The sequence below is a fragment of the Cinclus cinclus genome, chromosome 3 (genome assembly GCF_963662255.1).
Source record: "Cinclus cinclus chromosome 3, bCinCin1.1, whole genome shotgun sequence".
Lineage (NCBI taxonomy): Eukaryota > Metazoa > Chordata > Aves > Passeriformes > Cinclidae > Cinclus > Cinclus cinclus.
The window spans coordinates 116354577-116369282 of NC_085048.1; the positions used below are offsets into that span (position 1 = coordinate 116354577).

General features: G+C 53.2%; 1 protein-coding gene across 1 annotated transcript; it reads right to left on the reverse strand.

The window, feature by feature from the left end:
- Positions 1-674: 674 nt before the first annotated feature.
- PEX6 (peroxisomal biogenesis factor 6) lies at positions 675-14706 on the reverse strand. The gene is made up of 17 exons (XM_062489503.1): positions 13846-14706; positions 13609-13769; positions 12844-12927; positions 12050-12152; positions 11752-11888; positions 11562-11673; positions 8741-8949; positions 8394-8586; positions 7943-8019; positions 7717-7849; positions 5277-5482; positions 5124-5185; positions 4583-4691; positions 3749-3865; positions 3088-3165; positions 1522-1661; positions 675-1202 (listed from the first exon to the last, which is right to left on the reverse strand). The coding sequence occupies exons 1-17, from the start codon at positions 14704-14706 to the stop codon at positions 1066-1068; spliced, it is 2919 nt and encodes a 972-aa protein (XP_062345487.1). The 3' UTR covers positions 675-1065.

The window sequence follows — 14706 nt, forward strand, 5'->3', positions numbered from 1 at the left end:
AGCCCCTTTGGCTGCATAAAGGCTGAGGGCAGCTGCAGGCACCTACAACAGCAGCTGCCAAACACAGCTTGAAAAGGCTGGAAGCAGGGGCTATGCAATGCTGGCAGCAGCTGCTGTGAGGCTGCAGAGATGAGACAGGACCTCGGGGAATCAGGGCCAAGTGGTGCTCAACACAAATCAGCGTAGACCAGGCAGCTCCAGACAGGGTTTGAGTATTTCCAAAGCTGAAACTCCTCATCGCCCTGTGACAAGTTTTTCCTCTTATCCGATGGGAATTTCTTTGCTGCCACTTTCTGCTGTTGCCTCATGTGCTGTCACCTAGTGTCTCCAGCAAGAACTGGGCTCCTTCAGCAGAGGGAACTCAGCTCGAAGCCAAGCAAGCGCCTCTCCCTCAGACTTTCCTCATCCATCACAGGCTCCAGCCATTATGGCGAGATGAAGAGTGGCCTCAGTATAGTCTACAGATGTGCTCCCCTCTCTACCTGCAGGATGATTTCTCTGCACCATCCAGCCCACCCAAAAACTTGCAGGGACCTTCCTGAGCCTACAGACACCATCAGAGGCAACAACTTGAGGTCAGGCAGTGAATACCTAGGGCTAAAAAAACTGTATTTATTTAGAGACTATGTCAAGTCCAGGCCAGCTGGAGCAGCAGTGCCCTCTGGCCAGCACCTCTCACTGGGACCTGATGGCCCAACAAGCAGCTGCCTCCAGTCCTGCACTTGCTGCCAAACCCGATGCAGTTTGAGGCTTGCTCCCCCATCAATGAATGGCCTGGCACCCATGGAGACACTGCTACACCGCCCATGGCTTTGTCCCCCACAAGGAAGGCACCCTGTTACGTTCCTGGCAGCCACAATGCACCACTGACATGTGAGGGACCCTTACAGAACCCACCACCCTCCTGGATGAGCAGAGCAGCACTTCCACCACCACTTGCTTTGGCTTGGGAAACTGCAGTTTCCACCCAAGCTCAAAAGACAAGGGGCCCAGGAGGCATCAGAGAAGAGCAGGCAGGTGCCTGTTAGTGCCTGTTCTCCAGCCCCAGCTCTGCTGAGCTGAGCATTAGGAGGCCGCAAACTTCTGCTGGATGAGTCTGTACCTGAGCAGCTCCTGCTCAGAGACTGATGGCTGCAACCTGGCAGCAGCCTGCAGGAAGTCTTCCATGGTCAGGATCAGAGCAGACTTCTCAGTATCCAGCCCTGCATGAGAGAAACAACACGAAAGAGCTGAGAACAGGGGCACCTGGCAAGATCCAAAAGCCCATTCTCCAGCCATTAAAGACTGCAAGGAAAACTTTGTGTCTCTCTCCTTCCCCCTGGGGCCAAGCACTGGAGGTGGAGATGACCACGTCTGCAGAAACTGCCTGCCTGGCAATAACCCAGAGCTTAGCACTGTGGTCCCAAAGCTGCTGAAGATCTTCTCACACAGCCCAGCTACCAGCAGCAGTGGTAACTCTCCTCTCCCGCCCCTCTGCTGGGCTGCTCCAACAAACGGGACAGGTAAGGGCAGGGCTCTTACCTTCCTCAATCCACTCCACCTTGCGTTTCACAGCACACATCATGGCATCTGAACACAGGGCATAGATATCTGCTCCTGTCAGCTGAGCTGGGCATTTTTCGAGGATGGTGGTGAGATTCACAGAAGGATCCAGTTTAAACCTGCCAAGAGAGAAAAATGGAGGTGTAAAAGCTAACAAAAAACAGACCAGGAAAGATGTGGCAGCCAGTGTGACCAGGAAGGAACAAGCAGATTACCCAAGTTTAGCCACTTCGAGAATGTGCTCTGCATTCTCAAAAAACAAAAAAAAAAAGGTTGCTTTACTTTGTTTTTTCAACAGTCACCTCTCTTTGAAACATCCCTGCAGGAAGGTCCTTTCTCCTGCTAAGCAGGATTAAAAGAAACTTTGAATCACAGCACAGCATGGCGTGGGTTGGAATGGATCTTCAAGATCATGCAGTTCCAACTCCCCTGCCATAGGCAGGGACACCTTCCATTAGACAAGGATGCTCCAATCCCCATCCAGCCTGGCCTTGAACACATGCAGGGATGGAGCATCCACAGCTTCTCGGGGCTTCTCTGTCTCCAGGCTAGGATGCAGGGAGTAGTCTTGGAGCCATGGCGCAGGATGAACTCTGTAGAACACAGTCTGTTTATGCCATTGGTGTTTGACTTCTCACCTAGATAAATTAAGTGCTGCACATGCCTGGGAACAACCTACAGCCAGGGCTGGATGAGAACATGTTTAATGACAGAGTACAAAACCACTGTAACACTAAACCATCCCCTCAGAGCCACGCTGCAGACAGTGAGCCTCCTTCAGCATGACCAGCAGCTGCTGGTGGGCATGGTGGCCAAGACACAGGGTGTGACAAGCTGTCTGCAGCCAGCCCATGTTCTCACGTCTCCTACTAACACAGCTGATCACAGCTATCCAGGACAGAGCTCCTGCAGAGGCAGTTACAGCGACTCACCCATCTGTGGTGGGTGGTACTGCTGCACCTGAATTGCAGGGCTTGCTTTTTTTTCCTTCAGAGATGCTCTCAGGAGCTCAAAGCAGCTGGAAAAGCAGCCAAACCCTGCTGCTCAGTGATCCCAAACAACCAGTGATTGGGAAGAACACACAGATCACAGCCTGAACACCCCTGAGCACCACAGGAGGAGAGGTAATGAGCTGAACGGAGCTGCCTTCGCACTTGGATTGGCAAACAGCAGGGAAACTCTTGCAGTAATCAAATGTGAGCTTCCTGTCCCACAGCTGCACTGCACTCTCAGTACACCATTAGGATCTGGCTGATCTCCTTACGAAGAGCATTGTGCACAGTGGCTGGAAAACTCTACCAACCCCTCCAATTGGACAGGCAGGCTGAGCTTTGCTTATCTTGTAGAAAAACCAGTCCCAGTTCAGCTTCTGGAAATTGGTTTGTCTGTCTTGCCCTACCTGCCGGCTGTGGCTCAGTGACCTCAGCTGCTCCCCAGGGCTCAGACATGAAGCCAAGATGGAGCATGCTAAACATCAGCCCCAGAAGGGCTGTGACCTCCTGGAAGGAGGTGGGAGGGTGCTGCCAAGAGCACAGTGTCGCTCACTTCCTGGTGACGGCGCTCAGCACCTGCAGCTGCGACTCCCGGTCCTCGCTGATGCCCACGTAGACCAGCTTGTCAAACCTGTCAGCAGAGAGAAGACAGCTGGGAACAGGCCAGAGCAAACCTGCCACAAATGCTCAGCCCTGTGGACCAGGAGCTGAAGGGTGGCCCTAGGACAGCTCCTTTTGCTGTCCAGTTTGTGGATGATACAGAGCCTGAAGCAGTCGATGTGCCGCAGGGCAGGGCTGCTCTTTAGAGGGATAGTGGCAGGCTGGGGAAATGGACTGACAAGAACCACACAGGGTCCAACAACAGCAGATACAACGTGCTGCCCCAGGACAAGCAAGTCACAGGCTTGAGGACTGGCTGGGGGGCAGCTGGGGGACAGAAAGGGCCCTGGGGAACCAATTCCTGCCATTGTTTGGTGCAACAGCAGGTCCCTCATTACCCTGCTGTGCTGCTGGGACAGCAACCAGAGTGGTGGGAGCAACAAGCTGTGGTGTCTTATGCCGCTGCTACAGCCACAGGCACCAGCCTCCTCTTGGCTTCCTGTGAGCCAGGGCCAGGGGCCTTCACAAACAATGTGGGGACAGTCCTGCTCACCAGGGCCTGAGGAGCTCTGGGGAACCCCCCTGGAGTGAGGCAGGGTAGGATGTGAACACACCTGCCTGGCCGTAGCAGAGCTGGGTCCAAGAGGTCAGGCCTGTTCGTGGCTCCAATGACAAACACCTCTCTGCTGGAATGAAGGCCATCAAGCTCTGCAAGGAGCTGTGAGACAACTCTGCAGGGAGCAAGACAGGATACTCAGAACTAGGCTTTGGCAAGTCACCCAGCGTTTCCCTCCGCCACCAATGGAAAAAGGAAGAAGTGAGGCCAGTGGCAAGTCTGTTTCTCAGACTTCAGCTCCCATTTCTCTTCCCTAAGAGCCCTAACACAGCCATCCAGACTTCTCCATTAGCACAGCCAGCAAGCACGTGGGCTCACTGCATTGTAATTCAAACCCCAGACAGTCCTGCAGAACAGGAAGACTGGATGGGGACTGCCAGCTTAGCAGAAGAGCAGAGGAGGCCTAGCAAAAATAACCCTGTTTCTGGGTATCTCTAAGCTTTACACATTTTGCTTCGACCAGAAGCAGCTGAAAGGTTTCCCACCACAGGGAAACAGCAGCTAATAGGAGGACAGCACACCAGGGGTGTGAAGGATGACCTTGGAGAGGCCATAGGGAGCACTTGGCAGCCACAGAAGCAGATGGAGGATACTGTCTTAATCAAATGTTTGCACAACTAGCTTGGGCAATCGGGAACCTGAGGCAATGCAAACAGCAGTACTAATGCTCAGAGAGAAGAGACAGGCCGTGCTGAGAGCTTAAGGGAGCAGAGAAGGGGAAAAAACAGACAAAGAGGGGTGGAATGGACTCTGCCTTTCAGGGCAATCTCATGTACTGCCTGCAGCTGAGGCAGGAATCCTGCTCTCCCAAGGACACCTGATGCACACTCACCTGTCCATGACACCCCCTGAATCTCCACTTCGCCCACGACTGGGGGCCAGGGAATCCAGTTCATCAAAGAAGATGATGCAGGGAGCAGCTGCCCTGGCTCTGGCAAACACTGTGAGGAGACAGCACAAAAGGTGAAAAAGATGTGGAGGAGCAGTCAACAGCAATAGGACCTGCTATGTTCCCAGCAGGGAAGAGCTGTGGGTGTAAACCAGATACCCACTGTATCACCACTACCAACTGCTCCTGCCTGAGTGGCTCAATAGACTGGGGACAGGCAGCACCTAGCAGGATGGGTCCTGAGGTTCAGCTGTGTCTCTGAGGGGCTGCTGTCCCATCAGGAACATCAGGGACAGGAGCAACAGGAGCAGAGAGAGCAGGAGGGGGAAGCTGTGGGGAGCAGGGAATGGACTGCAGGAGACAGCCCTTGCTGAGAGCTGTGGGTGGGAGTTGGCAAGGGGGGGTTTAAGCACTACCTCCTTCCCTGCAGCACTCCAGAAAAGCCCCATCTCCCCATGTGCAGGAGCAGGATGCACATCCTCACCATTGCGCACGTTCTCCTCACTCTGCCCAACGTACATGTTGATGAGCTCTGGCCCTTTCACGCTTCGGGGCAGGGAGAAGAGGAAGTCAATTAGAGGACACCCATCCCCTGCCAGGAGGAAGTCAGTCCCATTGTGTGTACCACATTTCTTACCTGAGGAATGTCATGGTGCACGTTGTTGCCACGGCTTTTGCCAGCAAGGTCTTCCCTGTCCCCGGAGGCCCATACAGCAGCAGACCAGAGCGGCACAGACCCAGTGACAGCAGCTCTGGGTGCTCCAGGGGCAACTGAATAGTGTCCAGGATCTCCTTCTTCACGTCCTGCAGCCCACCAACATCCTGCCAGGACACTGAGGGGATCTGCCAAGACAGGGAGAATCCTTGTCAGCACTTATTTCTTAGACCCAAGCATGCCTGGGCAGCTCCAGTATCCAGTATCCACATTCCCCCTCTTCTGAGCTTTGCAATGGAGAAAACAAACTGTACAAACACGTCCCTAGACATGCAGCACTCACAGACTGCACTTCATCTCCAATCCTCCACTGCCCCTCATATCATCTTTCCGCAAAAATACCCCAGGAAAAGTATCTGCCAGGGTTGCCTGCAGCTTTGAGGAGAGAGAGTCTTGCTGCAGACAGCCTTTGGGATGCATGAAGGAAGGTAAAAAAATAATTAAAAAAAAAAAAATCTGGATCTTGCAACTATGAGGGACTTGTGTTCAGGGCATCTTGTCCCCCAGAGGGGTGAGACCTGTGCAAGGGCTTCACACCTTGCAGAAGGACAGAACCTGGGCTGCCAGGACCTCTGTGATGGCAAGGAGGATGTGAGGGGAGCCATCCTGCAGGACAGTGTATGGAACACTCACTGTTCTTGGAAGATGGGATGCAAGATCAAAGTTCCTGTATGCTCACGAGAAATAGATAGGGATGGGGTCAGCTGCAGACATGTGAGGGGTCATGGAGAACAGAGAGAAGACACCAAACCCGAGACGGGTGAGCCAATGCCCCTTAAGTTATTTTGTGCTGAGCACCACTATCCCAGAGCACGCTGCTGCTCTGCTCACAGCTTTAGGAATAGCTGGAATGCCACAGCCTGCATGACATCCTCCTGAGAGTCAGAGCAGCTCTCATGGGAACATGCAGAGAAAGCAAAGCCCCACACTTCCCCCCACCTGCTGGCTGCTGGTGCCAGCACAAGCGGGGAGTTTAAAAATAGCTTAGGGCAAAATTCTTTCCCTCTCAGCCAATTTGCATCTCCTTCCCTCACTGCTGGAGATGATGTTATCTTACTTTATTTCTTTAGCTGTCCACCAGGAAAATTAGGTCAAACAAAACAAGGATTTTCAGAAAAAAAAAAAAAAAAACAACAACAAAAACAAAACAGCAAAACTTTTAAAGAAAAAGTCACAGGCCCTTCTGCAGTGACAATGAATGGAAGAGCTGCCCTCTCCTCTGCACTTTTGCTCATCCTGCCTTGCTTAGGAAGAGCTCTACAGACATGAGCACAGAAGCTGGAAAACTGCAGCAAGGTTGTTTTCAGGGGAGAACACTGTAAGACATGGTGCAGACACTGTTAACTAGTGGAGGTTTGGAATCAGTTCTCTCCAGAAGGCTTAGGCTGTAAGTCCAGACAAATGTGTGACTAACCAGAAAGTGCAAGCAGGGAACTGAAAGCCATGTATTATTGAGAGTATCCAGGTCTGCTAATGGGCTTCCTGACCACAACCAATTACTAAGAAATCAATAACGGAATGTAAAGTGCAAACAAAATTAACTCCCATTCACACAGCTCACTGCTGAGCATGCTCTGTGGCTATTTGTCTTACAGCAAACTTGACAGCAAACAGATCTCACTTCATGAATTAAGTGGGCAGCTGGGGAAGGTGCCAGAGGAACTGCTCCAAGGCCAAAGCTTCCTCTGTCCTGTGCTGAACTCAGTTGTTTGCACTCACGGGCATGAAAAAGAGGTTCTGATCACTTTACTTGTTCCCAATGCCGTATTAGCCAGCCAAACCAGCCATCCCAAATGCTGCTTCCCTGGGTGCTGAGCTGCCAAAAGCAGACCACACCCTTTCTGAGAAGCTGACTCCTGGTTTTTTCAGACTCTTCAAGTCACTTTCCCTGAAGAAACCCCAAGTTCTTCCAATTGCCTGTCCATCAGAAAAGTCCATGCCAGCTCAAGCAGCATCCAAGGCCAGGGATCAAGTCTAAGACTTACCACACGTGTGGAGAAACCCCCTCCCCAGCCTGTGCCACAGCCTCTCTGTTCCCCCAGGCCAGGTGGCTGAGGAGATCTCAGCGAGGCAGCCTTTGACCCCCAGGAGGCTGAGCTGCCCAGTGGCACCCCTCCAGCACCAGCCAATTAACTGGTCTGCAATTAGCACTCCAAGAGCTTCCCTGGCAAATTCCAAGCCAAGTGGGTGAAAACTGATGGGGGAAAGTCCAGAGGACTGTTTCCCACTGAAAGCTGGGGGAACACATGGAAGGACAGAGCAGGAAGCACTGTGTCAGCACAGCCCTGAAGGATCTTCAACGGGCACCTTGAGCCAAAGAGCTCTGCAGAATCCACCCCCTCCATGTGCCCCAGCATCCCACCTTTGGGGCTCCCACTGCCTGTGAATGAACATCATGCAGCTGGTCCAGTGCAGCACTGAAATCCTCCTCGAGCACAGGGAACCCAGCAGTGCAAAAATCCCTCTCCACTTCTTCGCTCAGTCCGCCGGGAAAACTGGTGAGGAAAGGAAGGGAAAGGAGTCAGGCTCTGCCCCACTACTGGCTGCAGCCCCTGCCTTCCCACCCCCTGCCCTGCTGCGTGTGCTACCTCAATGCCTGGATGCGGGTGCAAGCAGCCCGGCTGCTGTAGGACAACAAGGCACAGAAATCTCCCAGCACAAATCCCTGTGAACGTGTAAACAACAAGCATCAGTTCAGTCCCTGCAGTCCCTGACCATAGCTACACCTAGGCCATAAAAAGTATGGGGAAAAATTCCTTGCAGAGCTGTTCCTTGAGCCTCTGGTTAAAGGCTCTAGCTTTAGTTGTTTGGTTTTTTTTATTACCAGAGCTGAACATCGGCCAACACCTCTGCAAAAGGTGTGGAGTCCATAGGCACTAGAAATCTGTATTTAAAAGCTGGTATGTGAGGACCAGGACTAACCACTGAAGAAGTTGTCTGGGCTGTGGGAATTACCCTCTTTCTCCAAGGCCAGATAGGTGAGACTGGCCCAGCACTCTCAGCCTGCCCATCTCCACACAGTGCTGTGGTTTTACTCACGGCAGTCCTGCGGGCCAGCTTGGACAGGCTCACTTCTTTGCCCAGCGGCAGGCTGGCAGTCAGCATGCTCAGCATCAACCTCCTCTGCTCCTCTGAAGGGGCTTTGATGTTCACCTCATGAAGGAAAGCAGTCTGCACGTCTGTGGGAACATCCTGGGGCTTGCAGGTTGTGCCAATCACGACGACAGGGTGGCTGTGGAGGGAAAGGGACAGTGCATGTTCTCAGCTCTGTGGAAGTACCCTCTTACACTGCCATCACATATAGCAACTCACTCTCCCATGGCTAGGCCATTGGCAGAAGCAAACAATTACCTCAGATGCCCACAGGAAACATGCAGGGTCCATACCTCAGTGCTGGGTCTCTGTCCAGGAGCAGCTGCCTCAGAGTAGCAATGACCCTGGCATCCTCACCGAGCCCGTCTCGGTCTCTGCCAAGCACCTCGATGTCTTTCAGCAGGAGCACACAGGGCTGGTACTGCTGGGCCTGGCTGAAGGCCACCTGCACTTTCTCCTCTGTGGCTGCGCTGGTGTCACCGCACAAGCTGACGCAATCAACCTGCCAGACACACCACACAACACAGTTGCAACATGGACAGCTGTTGGGGGGGCTAGGGCAACATTCCACAAAGCTTCCCAGGGGCAATTCACGGCTCAGAGGAGATCAAGCTCTGTACTTCCCAGAGACACACTCAGGTCGTATTCAAAACAAGCACATTCAGGATGCCTTGGCACGGATAAATGGCTGATTCTTGCTTCTCTGCAAGAGGTGACCTGGGCAGGAGGGTCTTATCTGGAAAAAGTGAGGCAAAGAGACCAGAGAAATCCAAATAGTGGATGCCACAGCTCGGCAACCTAAGCTGGAAGGGAGGTGAGAGCTGTGGAAGACAGGGAGAACAGAGTACCTTGCAGAACAGTGCAGTAAGTAGAGGAGGAGGCCCAGGGAAGTGCTCAACCAGTGCCAGACAGGCTCAAAGTGCAGGAGGAAGGTAAAGGTGACTCGTGTTTGGGGGGAAGCTATAGGTGGCGAGAGGCCCAGACACTGTTTATAAAGCAAACACTTGATGAAGTCATCCAAGGGGAGAGGTGACTGGTGAGCCTTGAACAGCAGCCTGGGAACAGGCAGTGCTGCCTCCTGGCGCTGCAAAGTGGTCCAGGGAGACACAGACCATCTCTGGGATTCCCTGAGTTTCATCCTCAGAAAAGGCAGCCTGAAGCAGGGAGAACAGCTCCCTAAAGGATAAGGACAGAGCAGAGGAACTCCTGTGCTCCATGTATTACAGAAAAAAGCCCAGGAGTTAGGGTTGTGGCAGGCCTAATGGCAGCAGTACCTGTATGCAAGTACTGAAAGGCAGAGAGAAATGACAAAAAAACTGTTTATCATCAGGTGGGGGAGATTAAAGCAGGGAAGAATCACTGTGTCCTGGTGGGATGGCAGACACAACAGTCAGAGAAAGGGAAGAGTAGGTGGAATGGCAGTGTAAGCACTGCAGTCAGTGAGAAAGGGAGAGGAGAGTGTAAAACCTGGGGTAGGAGAATAAGACAGACAGAAAATATCTCTGTCTTCAACACTAAGTGTGTTAGTCTTTTAAAGCAGCACACAATGCTGAAACCAGAGCTGTAGTCTTGCACACACACCCCACTAGAACCTGAGGCCACTTGACAGGACATGACAGTGACAGAGTGCTCCCAAGCACATCCTAAACATGGATCTGAAGGTCCTGCGAAATCCCTGCAATCTTTCATTGGATCCCAAGAGCTGTGACACATGTGCAGAATAGTCAGAGCTCAGCACCACAATATCATGTCCATATGAGTGCACAGCAGCAGGCCAAGGCATTATCTACCTGCTCCACTGACCCAGTGTTACAGCTTTACTTGGAAAGAAAAGAACAGGAAAAGTTTACTCTAAAAATGTCCACCAAAAGGAGGAGCAAGCCCACGATTTCCTTCCACAAAAAAGAGGAGCCTTCCAGCCCTATTCTTTCCATTATTTTCTTCCATGTCCTTTCAGAACTTCACAGAGTCTCCTAGAAAAGTCACCACATGACTTCCTCTCGCTTTTGCAAACTTGTATCTACAGATTCAAGGAAATGAAAGCATCTGTGGGATAATCCAGGACTGTCAGAGTGAGTAACAGAGGTATGCTAGAGGAAAAGAGCAATTTTAACAAGTCAATGAAGACTGTGTTGGTCCCCAGAATCTTTTTGGGTTCTAGACCTCACTTTGGCCATCCAGGCACGTACCAATCCCATCAAAAGGGCTTTTCCCAGTGAGATATGGTTTTGTAACACTAGATTTCTCATCCAAATACTCTCACCTACACAGAGAAACATCTCCTTTAGCTTGCCTGCTCCCACTAGCTTCACCTGACTGTCACAGGCCTCATGTTGGCACAGAGAAAAGTAAACACCTTCCATGCTCTGCTGTCCACTCAAGCTCTTGTGAAAAATCTCCTTCAAAAAGATCTTGTAAAAACTTGTATCAAACTCTCCCTCAATTCTTTATTTGTCAAGCTGAAAAACTTATTCAGCTCTTCCCCACACAGAAACTGGTCTAGACTCCTGATCTTACCAAGTGTGAATCTCTGAATTTTTCCAGCTCAGTTTTATGCTTTTGTGATGGCGAGACCAGAACTGTGCATGATACTCAATGTGTGTCAAGACATGGATTTGCACAGCAACAGCACCCACTCTCAGGTTTGTTTCATAAAATGTGATGTGATTTTTTTACACATATGGAGAGCGGAACACAGGTTTTCATGGAGCCATTGACAAAAAAAAAACAACAAATTCTTAATAACAACAGTCAACTTGAACTATATCATATTCCACATAAAACCAACTCCAGTGAATTTCACCTGCCACTTCCCTGCTCGTGGCAGGGGGGTGGGCGTGAATGTGAACAAAGCTACAGGGAAGCTATTTTACACGCCAAGAGATTTTGAGCCAGGTGTACCAGGTCTGGTACATGTGCTAGCGTGAAACCAAGGGCTGATTTTCTTTTCCCACTCGGCCAAAGAAGATCTCGGCATCATTTGTGCCTCACTTGTTTGCACGCGCACATGGAAGCGCTCCTGGATGAGCTTGTATCAGGGCTGACTTAAAAAACATTTCCATAATTTTCTCTCTGGTGTAAAACCACTAATCCATTGGCCAGAGGAGAAACTACCTTGAAGAGGTGGAGGTTGAGGCAGCTGCACACAGCTCTGACAGCCATCAGCTTCCCGCTGCCGCTCGGCCCCGAGAGGAGAACGCTGCCCACGCCGCTCAGCGCACTGGCCCTGCAACAGACAGGGAGACCTCCCTTTGGCCACGGTCCCAAGCTCTTCCAGGGCTCACCCCAAGGAATTCACACTCACCGACGGTTCAGGTGAGGCCGAAGAGCATCGCAGAGCTGTTTCACGACGTCAGAAAGTCCCGCGGGAGACAAACTGCTCCAGAACTCGTTGCTGTTATAGGCTGGGGCAGATGGGACAGTGCTATTTGTTGAACCCACCTGTGAGAAAGGAAAAACACCACCCAAGTAAAGGCAGGTGCCAAGTGACAAAATCTGTTCCTGAAATGTCATTTTCCCATGGCAGGAGGCACAAGCCTCCACAGGTACATTTGTTCCCCCCAGTGTAAGCTCAGTCTCTCTGCTCTCCACCAACATCTCACCAGATAGAGAGACGTGTTCTGGGTGTCCACCAGGTAACCCTCGGACTGCTCGCCTTCCACCATGCCCACGACCTTCTTCACCTTGAAATAAAGCTCTGGCCACCTAAGAGAAAAAAAAAGCAAGCACTCTAAACTGCTGAACCAAGATCTTGAAGGAGAGAACAATATAAATGTCAGCAAGAAGACAGCTGAAAACCATAGGTAAGCAGAGATACTCTTGTCCTCTTGCAGTATGCACAAAGATCAGGCAATGTCAATGTTGAGAATGTCACTGGGAGCACCCTTATCCTGATACAAAGGAGACATTCCGTCTCCCATTTAGCACAACTGCTCCAAAGCCACGTGAGCAAAACCAAGAAAGGCAGAATTGGTGGCCAAACAAAGTTTTTCTGATGTGAACTGCTAGGGCTTACATTCACGTTTCGTTGTTTGTCACAAACTGAGAAGCCCAGCTCCCACTTTGCTTCCTTTACGTGGCTCTGACTGACCCCAGGCCATCCCTTTCTCTTCACTCTTTATTCTCCATCAGTTGTTCAACCTCTTTTTTTTTTTCCTTTCTTCCCTTCCTGACTATTCGAAATGAGCTAACGGAAGCCTCCCTCTTAGCTGCAGCCATCCACAATCCAACACAAACATCTCCCTCTTGCCAGTATAATTAAGAGACAGATAAAACACTGAAATCCAGGGACAGATCAGAATGGAATAAACTGTCTGATTTCAAGAAAGTCAGTAATGGAAAAATATCTCTGCTCTTCTGGTACAAAGCAATAGAGCCACAGTTTGTTTGCACCTACCTTAGGAACTTGTCTGCATTTAGTTCTATAAATTCAGCATTTCCAAATGTTGGAACACACAGGATGTCTCCCTCCTGAACCAGCCTACAAAAAACCCAGAGAGTTTCACTAGTGAAAGAGAGTAAATCCTTCTGGCTGTGTGCCCTCCCTCACCTGCATCACAAGTGTTTTTTACAGAAAAGAACGTAACTATTCATACTGATTCACTCCTTGCCTGTAAATAAAACTATCAACAGCCACTGAAATCTTTGGCATGCACTGGATGGAACCAGACTACTAATGGGAGCCTTTCGGGAATGGAAGATGAATGTCATTAGAGTGTCTCGTTCAGACAAAATATCCACCTTATCTGTGTAATAGCTGGGAATAATCCCAATAGATAGCCTTGGAAGCCATATGAAAGGCATCAGAGGAGAAGATGACAACACATCCAGTTTCCAGACTTTACTTAGCTGAAAACTAGGATTACAAACACGGACACTCACAGAGGTTTACAAAACTGGGATTCCACAATGGAGGTTTGTGGGCAGCATTTGTGAGCCCTCAGCACTGGATGGTGGATCATGAGGCAGGAGACTTGAGGATAACTTCTGAAGGACAGGACAAAAAGTGTTCTGTCCAAGCAGAGCACGCTTATGCTAGAACACTGCAAGGGGATAGTCTAAAACCACACAGCCCCTGCACTGGGGGTGTCAACTGTGAACGTCCCCAGCGTGTGGCACGAACACACGGGGTATCTCACGAGTCACAGCCCGCACAGCTCACCGCGGTGTTTCGAAGTGCCTATAGAGCACGCTGTCGTAGCTTCCCCGGGCGCTGTAGGCCGGCGAGCAGACGATCTCCAGGCGCAGCTCCTTGGCGAACGGGGGCACAGACAGAACGGACCTGCTGCCCTTCCCATCCGCGGCGCCGGTCCTTTCGTACCTCTGCGGAGCGGACGGGGCGCACCGTGAGCCGCGGCTGCCGCCGGCCCGCTCCCCGCTGTGCCCGTCCCCGGCTCACCTGCAGGCGGAGGTGCGCGGAGGCGGCGGGGTCGCAGCCCAGGTTGAAGGCCAGGGCCGGGGCCAGCAGCGCGGTGCCGTCGGCCAGTCCGCGGCGGGCGGCCCGCGGGTACTCCCAGGGCGGCGGCCGCGCCAGCAGCGCCGCCAGGTGCTCACGGGCAGCCCCCTCCGCGCCCACTCGCACCCACTCGCCCTGGAACAGCCCCAGCGCCAGCAGCCCGCGCCGGCTCACCCAAACCTCGGCGCCGCCGCCGCCCGCCCCGCCGGGCACCGCCCGCAGCCGCGGCCCGGCGGAGGCGGCGGCGGCGAAGCGGGAGACGAGGGGCGGCGCGGCGGAGGGATGGGGGCGGCCGCGGGAGGCGCCCGGCGGGGCGGGCGGCGGGGGCGCCAGGGCGGTGCGCGTCCCGCTGCCCAGCAACCCCTGGAGCGCCGGGCGCGCCTCCAGCACCAGCGGGCCCGGCCCGGGGCCCGGCCCCGGCAGCGCCTCGCCCCGCCGCGCCAGCACCGCGCCGCCCGCCAACCTTCCCGCCCGCCCCGCCGCCCCCAGCAGCACCCAGGCGAGCGCCGGCGGGCGCCGCACGGGCCACACGGCCACCCTCCGGCCGGCCGCCAGCCCCAGCCGCCGCAGCAGCGCCCCGCGCAGCCACAGCTCCGCGCCGCGCCGCCCGCCCGCCTCCAGCGCCACGGCGCTCAGCAGCACCGGCTGCGCCCCGCCGCGCCCCGCCGGCCGCACCGCCAGCACCAGCGCTCCGCCCCGCCCGCGCAGCGCCGCGCACAGCCCCGCCGGCGCCAGCAGCAGCGCCGTGGCCGGAGACAGCTCGGCCGGCGCCGCGTCCAGCGGCCGCAGCACGGCCACCGCCAT

Excerpts from the sequence above, each read along its gene's own strand:
- PEX6 (XM_062489503.1), bottom strand. The coding sequence starts at position 14,706 with ATGGCGGTGGCCGTGCTGCGGCCGCTGGACGCGGCGCCGGCCGAGCTG. Across the intron at positions 12,928-13,608 it reads AGGCACTTCGAAACACCGCG|GCTGGTTCAGGAGGGAGACA; the intron begins GTGAGCTGTGCG and ends GGTTTTTTGTAG. Across the intron at positions 4,692-5,123 it reads TGAGGAGAACGTGCGCAATG|TGTTTGCCAGAGCCAGGGCA; the intron begins GTGAGGATGTGC and ends GTCTCCTCACAG.